Here is a 14,947-nt window from a genome sequence, read left to right on the forward strand (position 1 = left end):
TTTAGGATTGTGAAATTAGGTTTTAGTGGTATGTATGTCTTTGTGTGTGTGTGTATCATCAGAACTGGCCTATAGGGACATTTCATAAACAAAGAATGAATGAGAGCAGATTAAACATGAAGAAACCTTCATGTTTGTACAGGGGCGGAAATCCCGGGGGGGGGGGGGGGGGACGGGGGGGACACGACCCCCCATCCTGGGAAAAATTATTTGTCCCCCCCAATATATCACTGAAACAAAACTATGTAATTTAAATAATACGCAATGAAAGCAATTGTGCTGATTATAGACACTTAATAGCGCGTTTTTAAGTTTCAAAAGATTGCGACCCCCCCACCCTTTGCCTCACAATGGTTTGATCCACTGGCAAGGTAACAGAGGGGTCGTGTCTACTGTCTGAAAGGCACTCAATGAACGTAACTGACGTGAGGTTAATCCAGTCAATCGCGCACACACACTAGCTGAATATGCAGAGCTAGCGCGCAAATATTAACTATTAAGCTAGCTAGTACCTATTCCATTTATGTGGCCTCGTCAAAGATGGAATCTTTGCTATCGTCAATTTATTCCGAGATCAGCATGCAGATGATGTAAGTTAGTGCTTCAAAGTCCCTGTGATAAGGTTAGCGATAAACTGAAGTCCAAACTGAACAGAACTACACTCTCTTCTACCATTGTCTTAAATATATTTAATGGTCTCGTTGCAAAAGCTAAATTGTCGCAAGGGAACTTTTATTTAATTATTTTATTTAACCCGGGTAGCAAAGATTATAGCAAACACCACTGAAACGGAATTGGTGCTCGCTTGCTTTGCAAATTCAGCTATTGTTGGAAGCCAGCCAATATGAAACAAACTATTAAAATTACAAAAGGTTGCAGCATATGTTGTGTAAATGGTGAACTCATACAGCTGTCAACTCTTGTCATTTTAATCCGTTTCACATTTGCTAGCTACCTTTTAGATCGAAGCCCAAATAGAATGATAAAAGATAAGATGATAGAAGCCCATCTCCTACTGTAAATAACCTACACACTGTGTGTGTGTGTGTAGCCAGCCAGCCAGGTAAAAAAAGGCAGAAAAATAAAAGACGGACATCAGAGTATTTTTCAGTACACCAAAACGCAAAGTAAGAACCCTAGTAGCCTAATATCTCAAAGACTAGTTGATAAAATGTTCATAAGAAAGAAATGAAATTCTAATGGAAATGTTTCACAATGATGTCATTAGGCAGAGCAGGCAACAGATGGCACACAGACAGCAGAGTTGGGGACAGATAGGCAGGGACAGACTGGCAGAGACGGAGTCTCAGGTAAGTTTGTTGAGTCTTTGTTTGGCAACATTATGAAAGGTTCTCAATTTTTTTGACTTGTAAAATAGGAACATAATTGGAAAATGCCATGGATACCCCCACTCTCAACTTAAACTGGTGACTGAACTAAGATTTGTTAAAGGCAATGGTATTGCTGTTGTGAGTAGTTGTGTAGTTTTGGGTACCGGTAGTTAGGAGTACGGCAAACACCTTATTTCTTTGGTTCCTCAATATACATTTACCATATTACAATGTAGGCTATGTGTTACAGCACTACTTTTGGTGTCCCCCTCAGGAATTGCTCTTGAGAAAATTTCATGTAATTGTCCCCTCCAAAGTTGATATCAGATTTTCGCCCCTGTGTTTGTAGGGGACAGAGGGGGGAAAAGAGATCTTTCTCTATAGTGTATGACTACGTGTGTTAAACATCTGCTCACCTATATCCCACAACCGGAGCTGGCTGCAGTCCTTCCTCCCATAGGCTAGCCTATTCTCTCCGGCCGCAATCACACACTATTGGCCCGGTCAGGTGACAGGCTTTGGGGAAGCTGGCCAGCCTCGTTCTCGCTTTCCATCATCAAACACGCCATCGCCAACCGGGAGTGCACGGGAACGGGATAGAGCATCGGATTTATCGGAATATTTTCCAGATATTGGACGAAACTGATTTAGGGTCAACGGCATGGGCGAACGAACGGCATTTCTGCTGTTATGGGTTGCGACCTTGACGCTGGCATCTGAGGTAAGAAAAGGGGAGAACAGGTCAGCGTTCTTCGTGTATCGGGAAAAGCACGAACCTCCATAAGCTAGTTCCCGTCCCTGTAGCAGCGGAGGATAAGGGTGAACTGAAGGCAGGACGAGTGAAAATAACGGAATTCAGACCCACGGTGAATCAAGATTGCATTTGGAGGCAGAAATAAATGTTACTAAATTACAAATTTCTACAATGTTTTTAAGACACTATACGTTCAACACCATAGGTTTTAATGCGATTACTATGCTACATTTCTCATCTTGTTCCAACCACTCCTTTCTGCTAATTGCAGCCTGCGTAGTAGTGTCGAGAATAGCTTGTTTTTATCTCTCTCATAGCCTTAACTAGCTATGGAGTGGAATATCTAAATGCGTAAAGCAAAAACCTATAATATTTATTTTTAGGCCTATAATTGCCCTACCGTTGTATCTGTCAACGACACTGGATGGACAGTTTGGCACTAGATTACAGGGACCTGGAATGACAAAATAAAGTATTGGTCCGTTTCTCTACTGACAGACTACTCATTTAGCCTATATGGGAAAATGGTAGGGCCTAGCTAGCTATATTGTGGGATTGCGTTGTTTCAATGGTGGTACGCGTATGCTGGCGTGTATTAATTAGTTGGATTCCGTTGCAAAACGTTTCGTCTGTTAAAAAACGTTTTGCAACGGAAACCATTTACCATTTACTCTAGGAAGCAAATAGAGCAAAAAAACAACAAAAAACGGAGGGACATACCAGATTTTGACCAATAGAAAGTATAGCTTCCGTTGCAAAACGTTTTCCGTTTAGAGTAAACAATTTCATTTGCAAAATGTTTTGCAAAGGAATCTGACTAATGAATAGTCATGTAATTTTCAAGGGTGTGTGATCCTTTTCAGGAATATTGAACAGATTAGTCTAGACACGCGTTTAGACCTGATAAACCTGATAAACGACATAATTAGGCCTAAGGACCATAAAGCAGTCTATTATCATTTTAAGGTGGTTGACCTGTTCAACTGCAAGCGAGCTGCAACCCATGGGTTATCAATGGAGATATCAATACCCCCCCCAAAAAAATCGGTGCCTAAAATTAACCTACCATTAAAGTCGCAATGAACCATGAAAATGGTCAACATCAACATCAAATGAAGGACCTACAGGTTACATCCTTTGGGCATTTTACACTTTAGCCTTAACTAGCTTAGGGCCTCCCAGTGAGCACGTCCGACACCTGATGTCCATGGACATTGAAAAGTTGTAAAAATGCGTTCCATCCACCCTGGCCTTGATTTCAATGTTCACAGACGTCCGTCCCAGACCGGCCTCGATTTGTCCCGAACATAGACATTTATGATTTGGTTCTGACAATAATAGATGTCTTTGTTTCACAAGTTTGGACAGCACAGTACAGTAGAGCATAGCAGAGTAATAGTTCAGTACAGTAGAGTAAATGCGTATTTTCAACGTCCAGAAATGACGTTGTTTCACCTTTTCGTTCAGAGCCAAAAATCAACCCGTTTATAATCTTTGTATGTTGGATTCGATTTCAACGTCTTTTCAACATAATTTTGCTCACTGGGTTACTACAAATGCTGTGACCCATTTTCAAATCTCTATGTTAGATTCACATAGCAGAGTTTAATTTAGTTTATAAATCAGTTTGTTAGCCTACTCCCTTTGAGAGTAAGGATACATTGTTGCTTTTCTGAAACAAGGAAATATGGAACTGCTGTGCATATGGATACTTATTGAACGCACATTAACATGATACAATGTTGCATTTGCCACATAACCGGCCAGCATCCGCTGGTGGGTTATGTGGAGCGGAGAATGGAAAAGAGTGAAGCTTGACACAAGCAAGATGGCGTCAGTGCTGCAGTGCTGAGATACACGGTGGCTAGACGGCACTGAGAAGGTTGCTGTTTTTAACAGCTCATTATTCGATTTAAGAGTTATGACACGGCATCAAATTGTCTATGTACGAGAGTAAAGCCTCAAAATGGGCCTGGGTCGATAGTAGTAGCTTATGTTGCATCTAGGCTGTTTTACGCCGTGCCTTGACTGTAAGCATAAAACCAACAGGATAATTGCACTGTAAACAAAGTGAGCATACCAGAACAGTCGGTCATGCTAAAAGACATGGGAAAGTCTCTGTTTGACAGCTGCTCTGTTAGAAACAAAAAACAATAAGTTTAACGTTTTCTTATCATTTTTATATCATTTTGAAGGTGTTTAGGAAAAGAATGGTCTACTTTGGTTGCAGTGTGTATGTGTGTGTTCGTACATATGTCTGTTTGTTTTGTGTACCTGTAACTGATGGAGAAAGAAAAGCTGTAGGCACATTTACTTGGCCACACCAAGTAGCCTAATCATTAGCAACATCATCAAAACCCAATCTGGCCTCCCGAGTGGCACAGCGGTCTAAGGCACTGCATCACTACAGCCTGCGGTTCGATCCCAGGCTGTGTCACAACCAGCTGTGACTGGAAGTCCCATATGGCGGCGCACAATTGGCCCAGCGTCGTCCCGGTTTGGCTGTCATTCTAAATAAGAATTTGTTCTGACTTGGCTAATTACATAAAGGTAACACAAACAGACACACACACTGACCACAAAGTTATTTTGTTGGCATTTACGTACGTCCCTATTACCAGGGACTGTAGTTGTCTCGTACACCTACAGTGCTGGTCATAAAAAGAGCTAGCTAGTTCATGGATGCAAACAATGTTCTTCCCCAAAAACATAGCAAAACGACAATCTGTTTCAGTAGCTATAGTTAGCTAGATGTCATCATCTAACATAACCCGAATTCATAAGACAGTTCTTATTTGATTAATGGTGGTCGGACCCATCTGTGAAGCTAGCCACAATAAGGATTAGAGGATTAGCCACAGTAGTGGACTTTGCGGTTAGCCTTCAAAATAAAAGTATGTCATTGACAGTGAAGCAAATGAATACAAATAGCAGAATTTGACAAAAAATCTTTTGAAATCACACTGGATGTATTATACTTTAGAATTGCATTGGGGGCATGCTTATTTCACTGTACAGCCTTACCTGCAAATCGTCATCTGCACATCTATCACTCCAGTGTTAATGCTAAATTGTAATTATTTCGCCACTATGGCCTATTTATTGCCTTACCTCCCTAATCTTACTACATTTGCACACACTGTACATAGATTTTTCTATTGTGTTATTGACTGTATGTTTGTTTATTCCATGTGTAACTCTGTGTTATTTTTGTCGCGCTGCTTTGCTTTATCGTGGCCAGGTCGCAGTTGTAACTTTTTCTCAACTGGCCAACCTGGTTAAATAAAGGTGAAATATTATTATTATTATTATTATTATTATTTATTATTATTATTATTATTATTATATTTTTTAAATCTGACCACTTTCTTATTGGCTGAGTCACTGGTGCTTCCTGCTATAGTTTTTGCTTGTAAGCAGGAATCAGGAGGATAGAATTATGGTCAGATTGGCCAAATAGAGGGAGAGCTTTGTACAAGTCTCTGTGTGTGGAGTAAAGCTGGTCTAGAGTTTATTTTTAATTATTATTTTTTTTTAAATAATTTTTTAAAATAAATAATTTTTTTCCCAATCTGGTTGCACATTTAACATGCTGGTAGAAATGAGGTAAAAATGGATTTCAGTTTCCTTGCATTAAAGTCCCCGGCCACTAGGAGCGCCACCTTTGTGGCGGTCTTAGTGACAGCAGTGGTTTGTGGTGGTATATAGGCAGCTACGAAAAATACAGATAAAAACTCTCTTGGTAAATAGTGTAGTCTACAGCTTATCATGAGATACTCTACCTCAGGCGAGCAAAACCTCGAGACTTCCTTAGATTTCATGCACAAGCTGTTGTTTACAAATATACATAGACCGCCACCCCTTGTCTTACCAGAGGCTGATGTTCTATCCTGCCGAAAAAGCTTAAAACCCGCCAGCTGTATGTTAGTCGTCGTTCAGCCACGACTCAGTGAAACATAAGATATTCCAGTTTTGAATGTCCCATTGGTAGGATATATGTGATCGTAGTTCGTCTATTTTATTATCGATTGATTGTACGTTGGCTAATAGGACAGATGGTAGATTATCCTCTCGGCAATGGATACAAGGCACCCGGATCTTCGTCCTCGATATCTCCGTCTCTTTCTCATGTGAATTACGGGGATGAGGGCCTTGTCGGGCGTCTGAAGTAAATCCTTCCCGTCCGACTCATTGAAGAACAAAGTATTCCTCCAGTACGGGGTGAGTAATCGCTGTCCTGATATCTAGAAGCTCTTTTCGTTCATAAGACACGGTGGCAGAAACATTATGTACAAAATAAGTTACAAATAACGCAAAAAAACATGCACAATTGATTACGGGATTGTAAAACGGCAGCCATCTCCTTCGGCACCGTTCTCATACCCATAATGAATAAGCAACATTTTTGCACATTTTATTCTATATAAATAAATAGATGCCTTATTTACATAAGAATTCAGACCCTTTACTATGAGAGCTCAGGTTTGAGCTCAGGTGCATCTTGTTTCCATTGATAATCCTTGATGGTTCTACAACTTGATTGGAGTCCACCTGTGGTACATTCAATTGATTGGACATGATTTAGAAAGGCACACACCAGTGTATTTAAGGTCTACAGTTGACATTGCATGTCAGAGTAAAAACCAAGCCATGAGGTCGAAGGAATTGGTCAGGGAGGTGACCAAGAACCTGATGGTCACTTTGACAGAGCACCAGAGTTCCTCTGTGGAGATTGGAGAACATTCCAGAAGGACAACCATCTCTGCAGCACTCCACCAATCAGGCCTTTATAGCAGGGTGGCCAGACGAATCCACTCCTCAGTAAAAGGCACATGACAGCCCGCTTGGAATTTGCCAAAAGGCACCAAAAGGACTTTCAGACCATGAGAAACAAGATTCTCTGGTCTGATGAAAACAAGATTGAACTCTTTGGCCTGAATGCCAAGCGTCACGTCTGGAGGAAACCTGGCACCATTCCTATGGTGAAGCATGGTGGTAGCAGCATTATGCTGTGGGGATGTTTTTCAGCATCAGGGACTGGGAGACTAGTCAGGATCGGGGGAAATGTGAATGGAACCAAGTACAGCGAGATCCTTGATGACAACCTGCTCCAGAGCGCTCAGAACCTCCAGACTGGGGTGACGGTTCACCTTCCAACAGGACAATGATCCTAAGCACACAGCCAAGACAATGCAGGAGTGGCTTCTGGACAAGTCTCTGAATTTCCTTGAGTGGCCTAGCCAGAGCCCGGAATTAAACCCGATCAAACATCTCTGGAGAGACCTGAAAATAGCTGTGCAGTAACGCTTCCCATCCAACCTGACAGAGCTTGGTAGGAGCTACAGAGAAGAATCTGAGAAACTCCCCAAACTTGTGTGCCAAACTTGTAGCGTCATACCCAAGAAGACTCAAGGCTGTAATTGCTGCCAAAGGTGCTTCAACAAAGTACTGAGTAAAGTGTCTGAATACTTATATAAATGTGATAGTTCAATTTTATTTTGAATAAATTTGCAGAATTTTTAAAAACCTGTTTTTGCTTTGCCATTATTGGGTATGGTGTGTAGATTGATGGGGGGGGGGGGACAATTTAATCCATTTTAGAATAAGGCTGTAACGTAACTCTGGAAAAAGTCAAGGGGTCTGAATACTTTCTGAATGCACTGTATGTTATGCAGGAAGAAGTTAGTTATAGAATCCTTTGTCTAGTTTAAAAACAGGTCGTCATCCAGTAGGCTTTGATTACATTTCTAATATCCTCGCCCACGTGGAAATGAATGTGGATGAAGTTTACACACACCTTAGCCAAATACATTTAAACTCAGTTTTTCACAATTCCTGACATTTAATCCGAGTAAATATTCCTTGTCTTAGGTCAGTTAGGAGCACCACTTTATTTTAAGATTGTGAAATGTCAGAATAATAATAGAGTGATTTATTTCAGCTTTTATTTCTTTCATCACATTCCCAGTGGGTCAGAAGTTTACATACACTCAATTCGTATTTGGTAGCATTGCCTTTAAATTGTTTATTATGGGTCAAACGTTTTGGGTAGCTTTCCACAAGCTTCCCACAATAAGTTGGGGGAATTTGGGCCCATTCCTCCTGACAGAGCTGGTGTAACTGAGTCAGGTTTGTAGGCCTCCTGGATCGCAAAAGCTTTTTCAGTTCTGCCCACACATTTTCTATAGGATTGAGGTCAGGGCTTTGTGATGGCCACTCCAATACCTTGACTTTGTATCCTTAAGCCATTTTACCACAACTTTGGAAGTATGCTTGGGGTCATTGTCCATTTTGGGAAGATCCATTTGCAACCAAGCTTTAACTTCCTGACTGATGTTCTGAGATGTTGCTTCAATACATCCACATAATTTTCCTTCCACATGATGCCATCTATTTTGTGAAGTGCACCAGGCCCACCTGCAGCAAAGCACCCCCACAACATGATGCTGCCACCCCGTGGTTCATGGTTGTGATGGTATTCTCTGGCTTGCAAGCCTCCCCCTTTTTCCTCCAAACATAACGATGGTCATTATGGCCAAACAGTTCTATTTTTGTTTCATCAGACCAGAGGACATTTCTCCAAAAAGTATGATCTTTGTCCCCATGTGCAGTTGCAAACCGTAGTCTGGCTTTTTATGGCAGTTTTGGAGCAGTGGCTTCTTCCTTGCTGAGTGGCCTTTCAGGTTATGTAGGACTTGTTTTACTGTGGATAGAGATACTTTTGTACCTGTTTCCTCCAGCATCTTCACAAGGTCCTTTGCTGTTGTTCTGGGATTGATTTGCACTTTTCACACCAAAGTACGTTCATCTCTAGGAGACAGAACGTATCTCCTTCTTGAGCTGTATGACGGCTGCATGGTCCCATGGTGTTTATAGTTGCGTACTATTGTTTGTACAGATGAACGTGGTACCTTCAGGCATTTGGAAATTGCTCCCAAGGATGAAGCAGACTTGTGGAGGTCTACAATTTTTTTTCTGAGGTCTTGGCTGATTTCTTTTGATTTTCCCATGATGTCGAGCAAAGAGGCACTGAGTTTGAAGGTAGGCCTTGAAATACAAATACAGGTACACCTCCAATTGACTCAAATGATGTCAATTAGCCTATCAGAAGCTTCTAAAGCCATGACATAATTTTCTGGATTTTTCCAAGCTGTTTAAAGGCACAGTCAACTTAGTGTATGTAAACTTCTGACCCACTAGAATTGTGACACAGTGAATTATAAGTGAAACAATCTGTCTGTAAACAATTGTTGGAAAAATTACTTGTCATGCACAAAGTAGATGTCCTAACCGACTTGCCAAAACTATAGTTTGTTAACATGAAACTTGTGGAGTGGTTGAATTACGAGTTTTAATGACTCCAACCAAAGTCTATGTAAACAAAGTCTATGTAAACACATTTCTGGATTTTTAAGTCTCCATGTATGCAATTTAGTAATTTCCCAAATTGCTTGAAGGTGATTTAATTTATGATCCATTGGGGTACTTGAAACTGTATTATAATCTCCCACCATAATAATAGTCTATAATAATAATAGTTGCTTGTGAGCTCGAGAGATTAGTATATATCATTTAGAAGAAGTGTGGATCATCATTATTTGGTCCATATAGATCAATTAGCAACATTTGTTTATCGTCCAATAGCATGTTTTAAAATGGTCCACCTTCCTTTCGGATCTGTTTGGACTGTTTGCACATTCCGATCAAAATTGTTATTAATTAATATGATCACCCCTTTTGAGTTTCTTTGCCCATGACAGAAATATATTTCTCCCTCCCAGTCCTTTTTCCATATAACCTCATCTGTAATTGGAGAGTGAGTTTCCTGTAAACAATAGATATTATATTCCTTCTCTTTGAGCCAGGTAAAGACTGATCGTCTTTTTTTATTATCTGCTAGGCCATTACAATTATAACTAGGTATACTTATTTCACCACTTACCATAATGAGATACAAGTTGCAATTATACTTACCATAATATATGCCTGTAAACGTACTACCAAACGGTAGTAGACGCCCAGAATTGATCCATACTTACCAATACTACCAGTATCAATGTCTGACATTTACCCATGTAGCTGTACCATAATATATGTACTGCTAAACAAACTGCAGCTGCAACTGACTCTAAGTAAACCTCCAATTGTCTTCCAATATCCCTCCCGTGAAAGCCTCTCCCATCCCGAAGGGGGTGTTGTCCCTGAAACTGTCATACCACCCCCGTACCCATAACACGCCTTTAGCGTCCTAAAACACACCTTCAACCGCCGATTGGCATGGTCCAGGTAAGAAATCGGGACTGTCCCGTAAACTTGTTTCAATGCTGCCACCCCTCAAGCGCCCAGCCATAAACCCTATAAGCCTATGGCATGACCACGAGAGGAGAATCCTCTTTAGGAATTAGCCACATAACAAATAAAAAACTGAGTGAAAGATTATAAATAAATACATACGGTAGTCCTGAGGACAATAACACCTAATAAACAAATACCCAGACAACAGTAAAATGTAGAACATAATACTACTAATAATAATAAATAATTATATCCTCATTACTGTCATAAAAAAAGTGATGCACAAATATCCATATACAGCTGCTCATTATTGGCTCACTTTGCAAGTTGGCAGTTGTCAAATACAACAAAGGAAAGCCAAATTCTGCTGAAATTATAGGCTCACTAATTCACATCCTTACAATCACAATAGAGGAAAGACATACCTTCATTTCATTAGATCAGAATGTCAGTAAAACGAGATGAGTAAATTGAAAACATGGTGTCAATTTCATCCTTGTTGATATTCTAGCATTGCAAATATAATTCGAGGAACCTGCAATAACTGATGGGTATCTGATTTATACATCCCAACACCCTTGAAAATAATACATAATCCTAATGTATAATTGCCCTTGACACTAAAGGACAAATAGGGAAAAATAATAATAAAACATAGTATGCAGAAATGGTAATTATAGTGATTTGTTGTATATTGTAACTTTAGATCTTTATAAAATGCGATTCCAGGACATCCCCTTTTGCACCAGGGCCGCTGTTCCAACGCTGTTCTACAACACGTGGAAAAGGTGTGGAGGGAGAAAGCTAGAGCGTATACAAAACAAATAAGATCAAAATTGTCCGGCACCATGGGAAAATGATGGCACACGAGACACCTGTGTTAGTGGACTAATCCATTGCGGAGGCATAGCAGTATCACCAGGAGTACATTTACCGTTAATCCCGATCATTTCTAATCTATGTTTTGTTTGGTTACTGTAACTTTTAATGCATTCAATATATTATTATTATTACAGTCTTACTGTTTTCATTGTTGGAGTTGACATGTTGTTTGCGGAGCGTACAACCTAGGTAACACTTGTGAGAAAAGTTGCGATTTATTTAATTCCATTTACGAGTTGTCAATTTCTTCATTGACAGGAGCGCTCCAAACAAAAGACAATCTTGAGTAAGGACACGCACCTGATTACGCATAGAACTAGGCCTATAGGCTACCTGGCCTGAGTGCAAATGTAGACCTATAAATGTGTCCATTTGTGCCCTATTTCTGAGGAGTATTTCTGTCTGTAATAAAGCCCTTTTGTGGGGGGAAAAAATCATTCTGATTGGCTGGGCCTGGTTCCCCAGTGGGTAGACCTATGCCAACCCAGTCACGTGAAATCCATAGATTAATTAAGTCCTAATGAATTTAAATGTACTGATTTCCTTCTATGAACTGTAACTCAGTAAAATCTTTGAAACCGTTGCATGTTGAGTTTTATTTTTGTTCAATATAGTTGATTTTATTCAAACATAGGGTGTCTATATATGGAAAAATACACATTTAAAAATGTTGACCAATCGATTGGTCGAAAGAACAGACAACTCTCGGTCGATCAAGATGATTTTCTTTTGTCGGGGACAGCCCTACTGTAAGGACACCTCGCCCTTTACGGATTGTTCACGGCCTAGTAGCCTGATGGAGACGCAAAACAACCGTTTTTACTAAATATTGTGGTAATGCTGTGTATTAGGAACTAGCTTAGCATGGCAGAATTACTCCCAGCCACATTGTAACCTTTGATTCCCTGAAGAGCTGGTTGTTTATGTACAGCTTATCCAATACTAAGCGCACATTCTGTTTCTCTGCTCTGTCTTTTGAAAATGGGATAAAGGATGCGTTGTCTCTTTGTTATTTCATGGGGGAGTTTTTCGTTGATAGAGAAGGGCCCTTCAACTCCTGACCCCTTTCCAACACGGCCACCTTCATCTTGTAATGTGAGAGTCTAGCAACAATGGGTCAGGGTTTCTGGGGAACCCTTTGGCCAAAACGATGCGCCCTTTGGAAATCAATCTTATCCACCTGTTTGTTGGCCATTTTTTAAGATTGAAGAAAAGGTGAAGGATTTTACTAAACACTTTCATTCTCTTTCACTCCCTTTATGACTATTTGTCATGCTTCTGCATTTTTAGGTCAAGTAGCTCCACTTTCATTTTAGTGTTATCACTCAGGAGTTTCGTCGTTGATTGTAGGGAGTCTAATGTCGCATTCAAACTTTTGTTTTCAGTCCTTATTTCTTCCATTCATTTGTTGCTGTTATCCATTCCTAGCTTGAGGGCCTCGATGTCCTCCATTACTCTGGGCAATAGATCAAGCTGTTGAGGCTGGATGTACATGCTTGCCATCATTGCACTGTCCTTTTTGGACATTGTTGTACCCGCCTCCTCTTCCATTGTTATGTTTGATTGTTTGGAAGGACGTTTCTCCTCCTGTTTCGCTGGACTAAATAATCCCTCTTGGTCACTTTGATTTGCTGTTCAAGCATATCGAAATGACACTCTCTATAAAAAGTTCAACGTTTTCTGTTATCCGTAGTGTAATTAGTTATAGGCTAATTTAGCAGATTTGAAGATTTATTGGATGAATTGTGCCCACCACACCATCACATGTCATTTCCCCTCTGGGAGGTGGTTCTTACTAGCCTCTCCTTGGGATGTCACCTTCCCGGAGATGGCGGGACCTGAAGTCAACAGTCTGTCACCTAGCTTAGCTAGCTTGCTCTAGTCTCATGGTAGGCTATGGTTGGTACCAGAGTGCTAGTTAGCCAGTGGCAGGTATCAAATCCTGGCAGGGTTGGAACAAGAAAAGCTACATAAACACAAGCTTCCTTTTTCCTAAGCATAACAGGCACTCCCAAGGTCCTAATCATGTGGAATAGGATTTCTGTTGTTACTCCTGTTACAACTGACCCCCTCAATAACATGGACTTTTCTTGGGATTGTTTTACTGCTTGCATGTCACATACTGTATAATGTTGAGTGACCAAAACCAGGCTGGTCTGTGGCTGATCATGGTCAATGGTGCAGGTGCATGTACTCTCTCTGTTCCGTTCCCACTACTGTTACAGGGATTCCTCCTCTATCAACAAACTGTTCAGAGATCGGCACAGCCTGAGGAAGCCTGTGGAACCAGGACAGCCCTAGCTGACGATTGGTGGATTCAGGGAGGGTATCTGATCCTGGATCTGTGCTTAAGGGATAAATCCACTCCTTAATCAGTGTCACTTGCCACATCATAATTTGATGTAAAAGGCATCATCATGAGGATGTGACAAATGAGACTGCTTCCTGAAAGTCCAATATCTTGAGAAATGTTGGGACTGTATGAACAGTGGACTCATGAAAGAAATGCCAAAATATATATTTTAGGTGGATTTTTCCATGAATGGCAACTCCTGCATCAACCAGCACCTTAACCTAGTTCAGTGTGCTGACTCTGGCCTAGTGAATCTGCTGACTCAGGCCTAGTGAATTCAGGCCTAGTGAATCTGCTGACTCAGGCCTAGTGAATCTGCTGACTCAGGCCTAGTGATTCTATGGTGAGTGTCTTCACTCCTCATGACCAGGTGGTGAATTAAGATTCTAGAAGGCACCAACACCTGCAACCTGGCTGATGCTGTCTCCCTTTCCGTTGCCATACCAACATCGTTGCTGTTGACACCATCTTGGAAATGCTGCAGTCCTCTCCCCATCGCATCAGTTGGTTCTGGCATCCCACTACCGCCTCATAATATCAACATCAATTCAGGCTTCGTAATGGATGATAACTATGGTTCATGTTTGTGTTCCTCATGTCAGCCATGTTCCTCGAGGGCCCCTTACAATTACACACAAATACACTAGACAAAGACTTAATTAACCAGCAGTGTCAAAGAGCTTCCCTGCAGGTAGGCAAGGACTGTCCCCGACAAAAAAACAAAATATTGTTTGATCGAGAGTCGTTGGTTCTTTTCAAATGTGTATTTTTCCAAATATAGACACACCTTGTGTTTTGAATAAAATCAACGATATGTAGGCTACTTTGCCTGACGCTTTAAGCACTGCAATTACAAATGAAGACACAAATTTCTAAAGAGGGAGCCAGAGATCAATATAGGCTAACCAGAATATAGCCTGCCCGATGCTGCTGGTCTTCACAGATTCTGCCTTTAATCTCCTGAAGTTGCTGGTAACAGGCTACACCAGCGGTCGGCAACCTTTTCCATGTGGAGTGCCAAGTTATCGTACCATTTCTACTGATCTGCCTGCCAGTTCTGATTTTCATATGCACCTTTTCTTAGAACAGCTTCATTTCCTTTATAATAAAGTCTTCATATCTCAAAATCAATGTCATATGATTCATCAAAATTCTATCTAAGTTAAAATGATACAAATCTAAAAGTAACATCTATTGCCATTGCCAATATGTAAAAAAATTGCTTTCATAAAGCCTACAGATAATAACTTTTAACTTGGGTCCAGCTTGAACTGGTGCTAGCAAACTTGCAACATTGTATAAAATATTCTAGGCCCCAGAGTTCCCTGGGCC

General features: G+C 40.7%; 1 protein-coding gene across 2 annotated transcripts in view; it reads left to right on the top strand.

The window, feature by feature from the left end:
- Positions 1 to 1,818: 1,818 nt before the first annotated feature.
- LOC115161211 (amyloid-beta A4 protein) overlaps positions 1,819 to 14,947 on the top strand; it is a 49,786-nt gene continuing 36,657 nt past the window's right edge. The window contains exon 1 of one of the 2 annotated variants that reach the window (XM_029712005.1): positions 1,819 to 2,052. In XM_029712005.1, coding sequence (XP_029567865.1) covers positions 1,993 to 2,052 — 60 coding nt within the window. In that variant the 5' untranslated portion in view covers positions 1,819 to 1,992. The remainder of the gene's footprint in view (positions 2,053 to 14,947) is intronic. The other variant, XM_029712006.1, reaches the window with a different exon arrangement.

The sequence above is a fragment of the Salmo trutta genome, chromosome 24, assembly GCF_901001165.1.
Source record: "Salmo trutta chromosome 24, fSalTru1.1, whole genome shotgun sequence".
Classification (NCBI taxonomy): Eukaryota; Metazoa; Chordata; class Actinopteri; order Salmoniformes; family Salmonidae; genus Salmo; species Salmo trutta.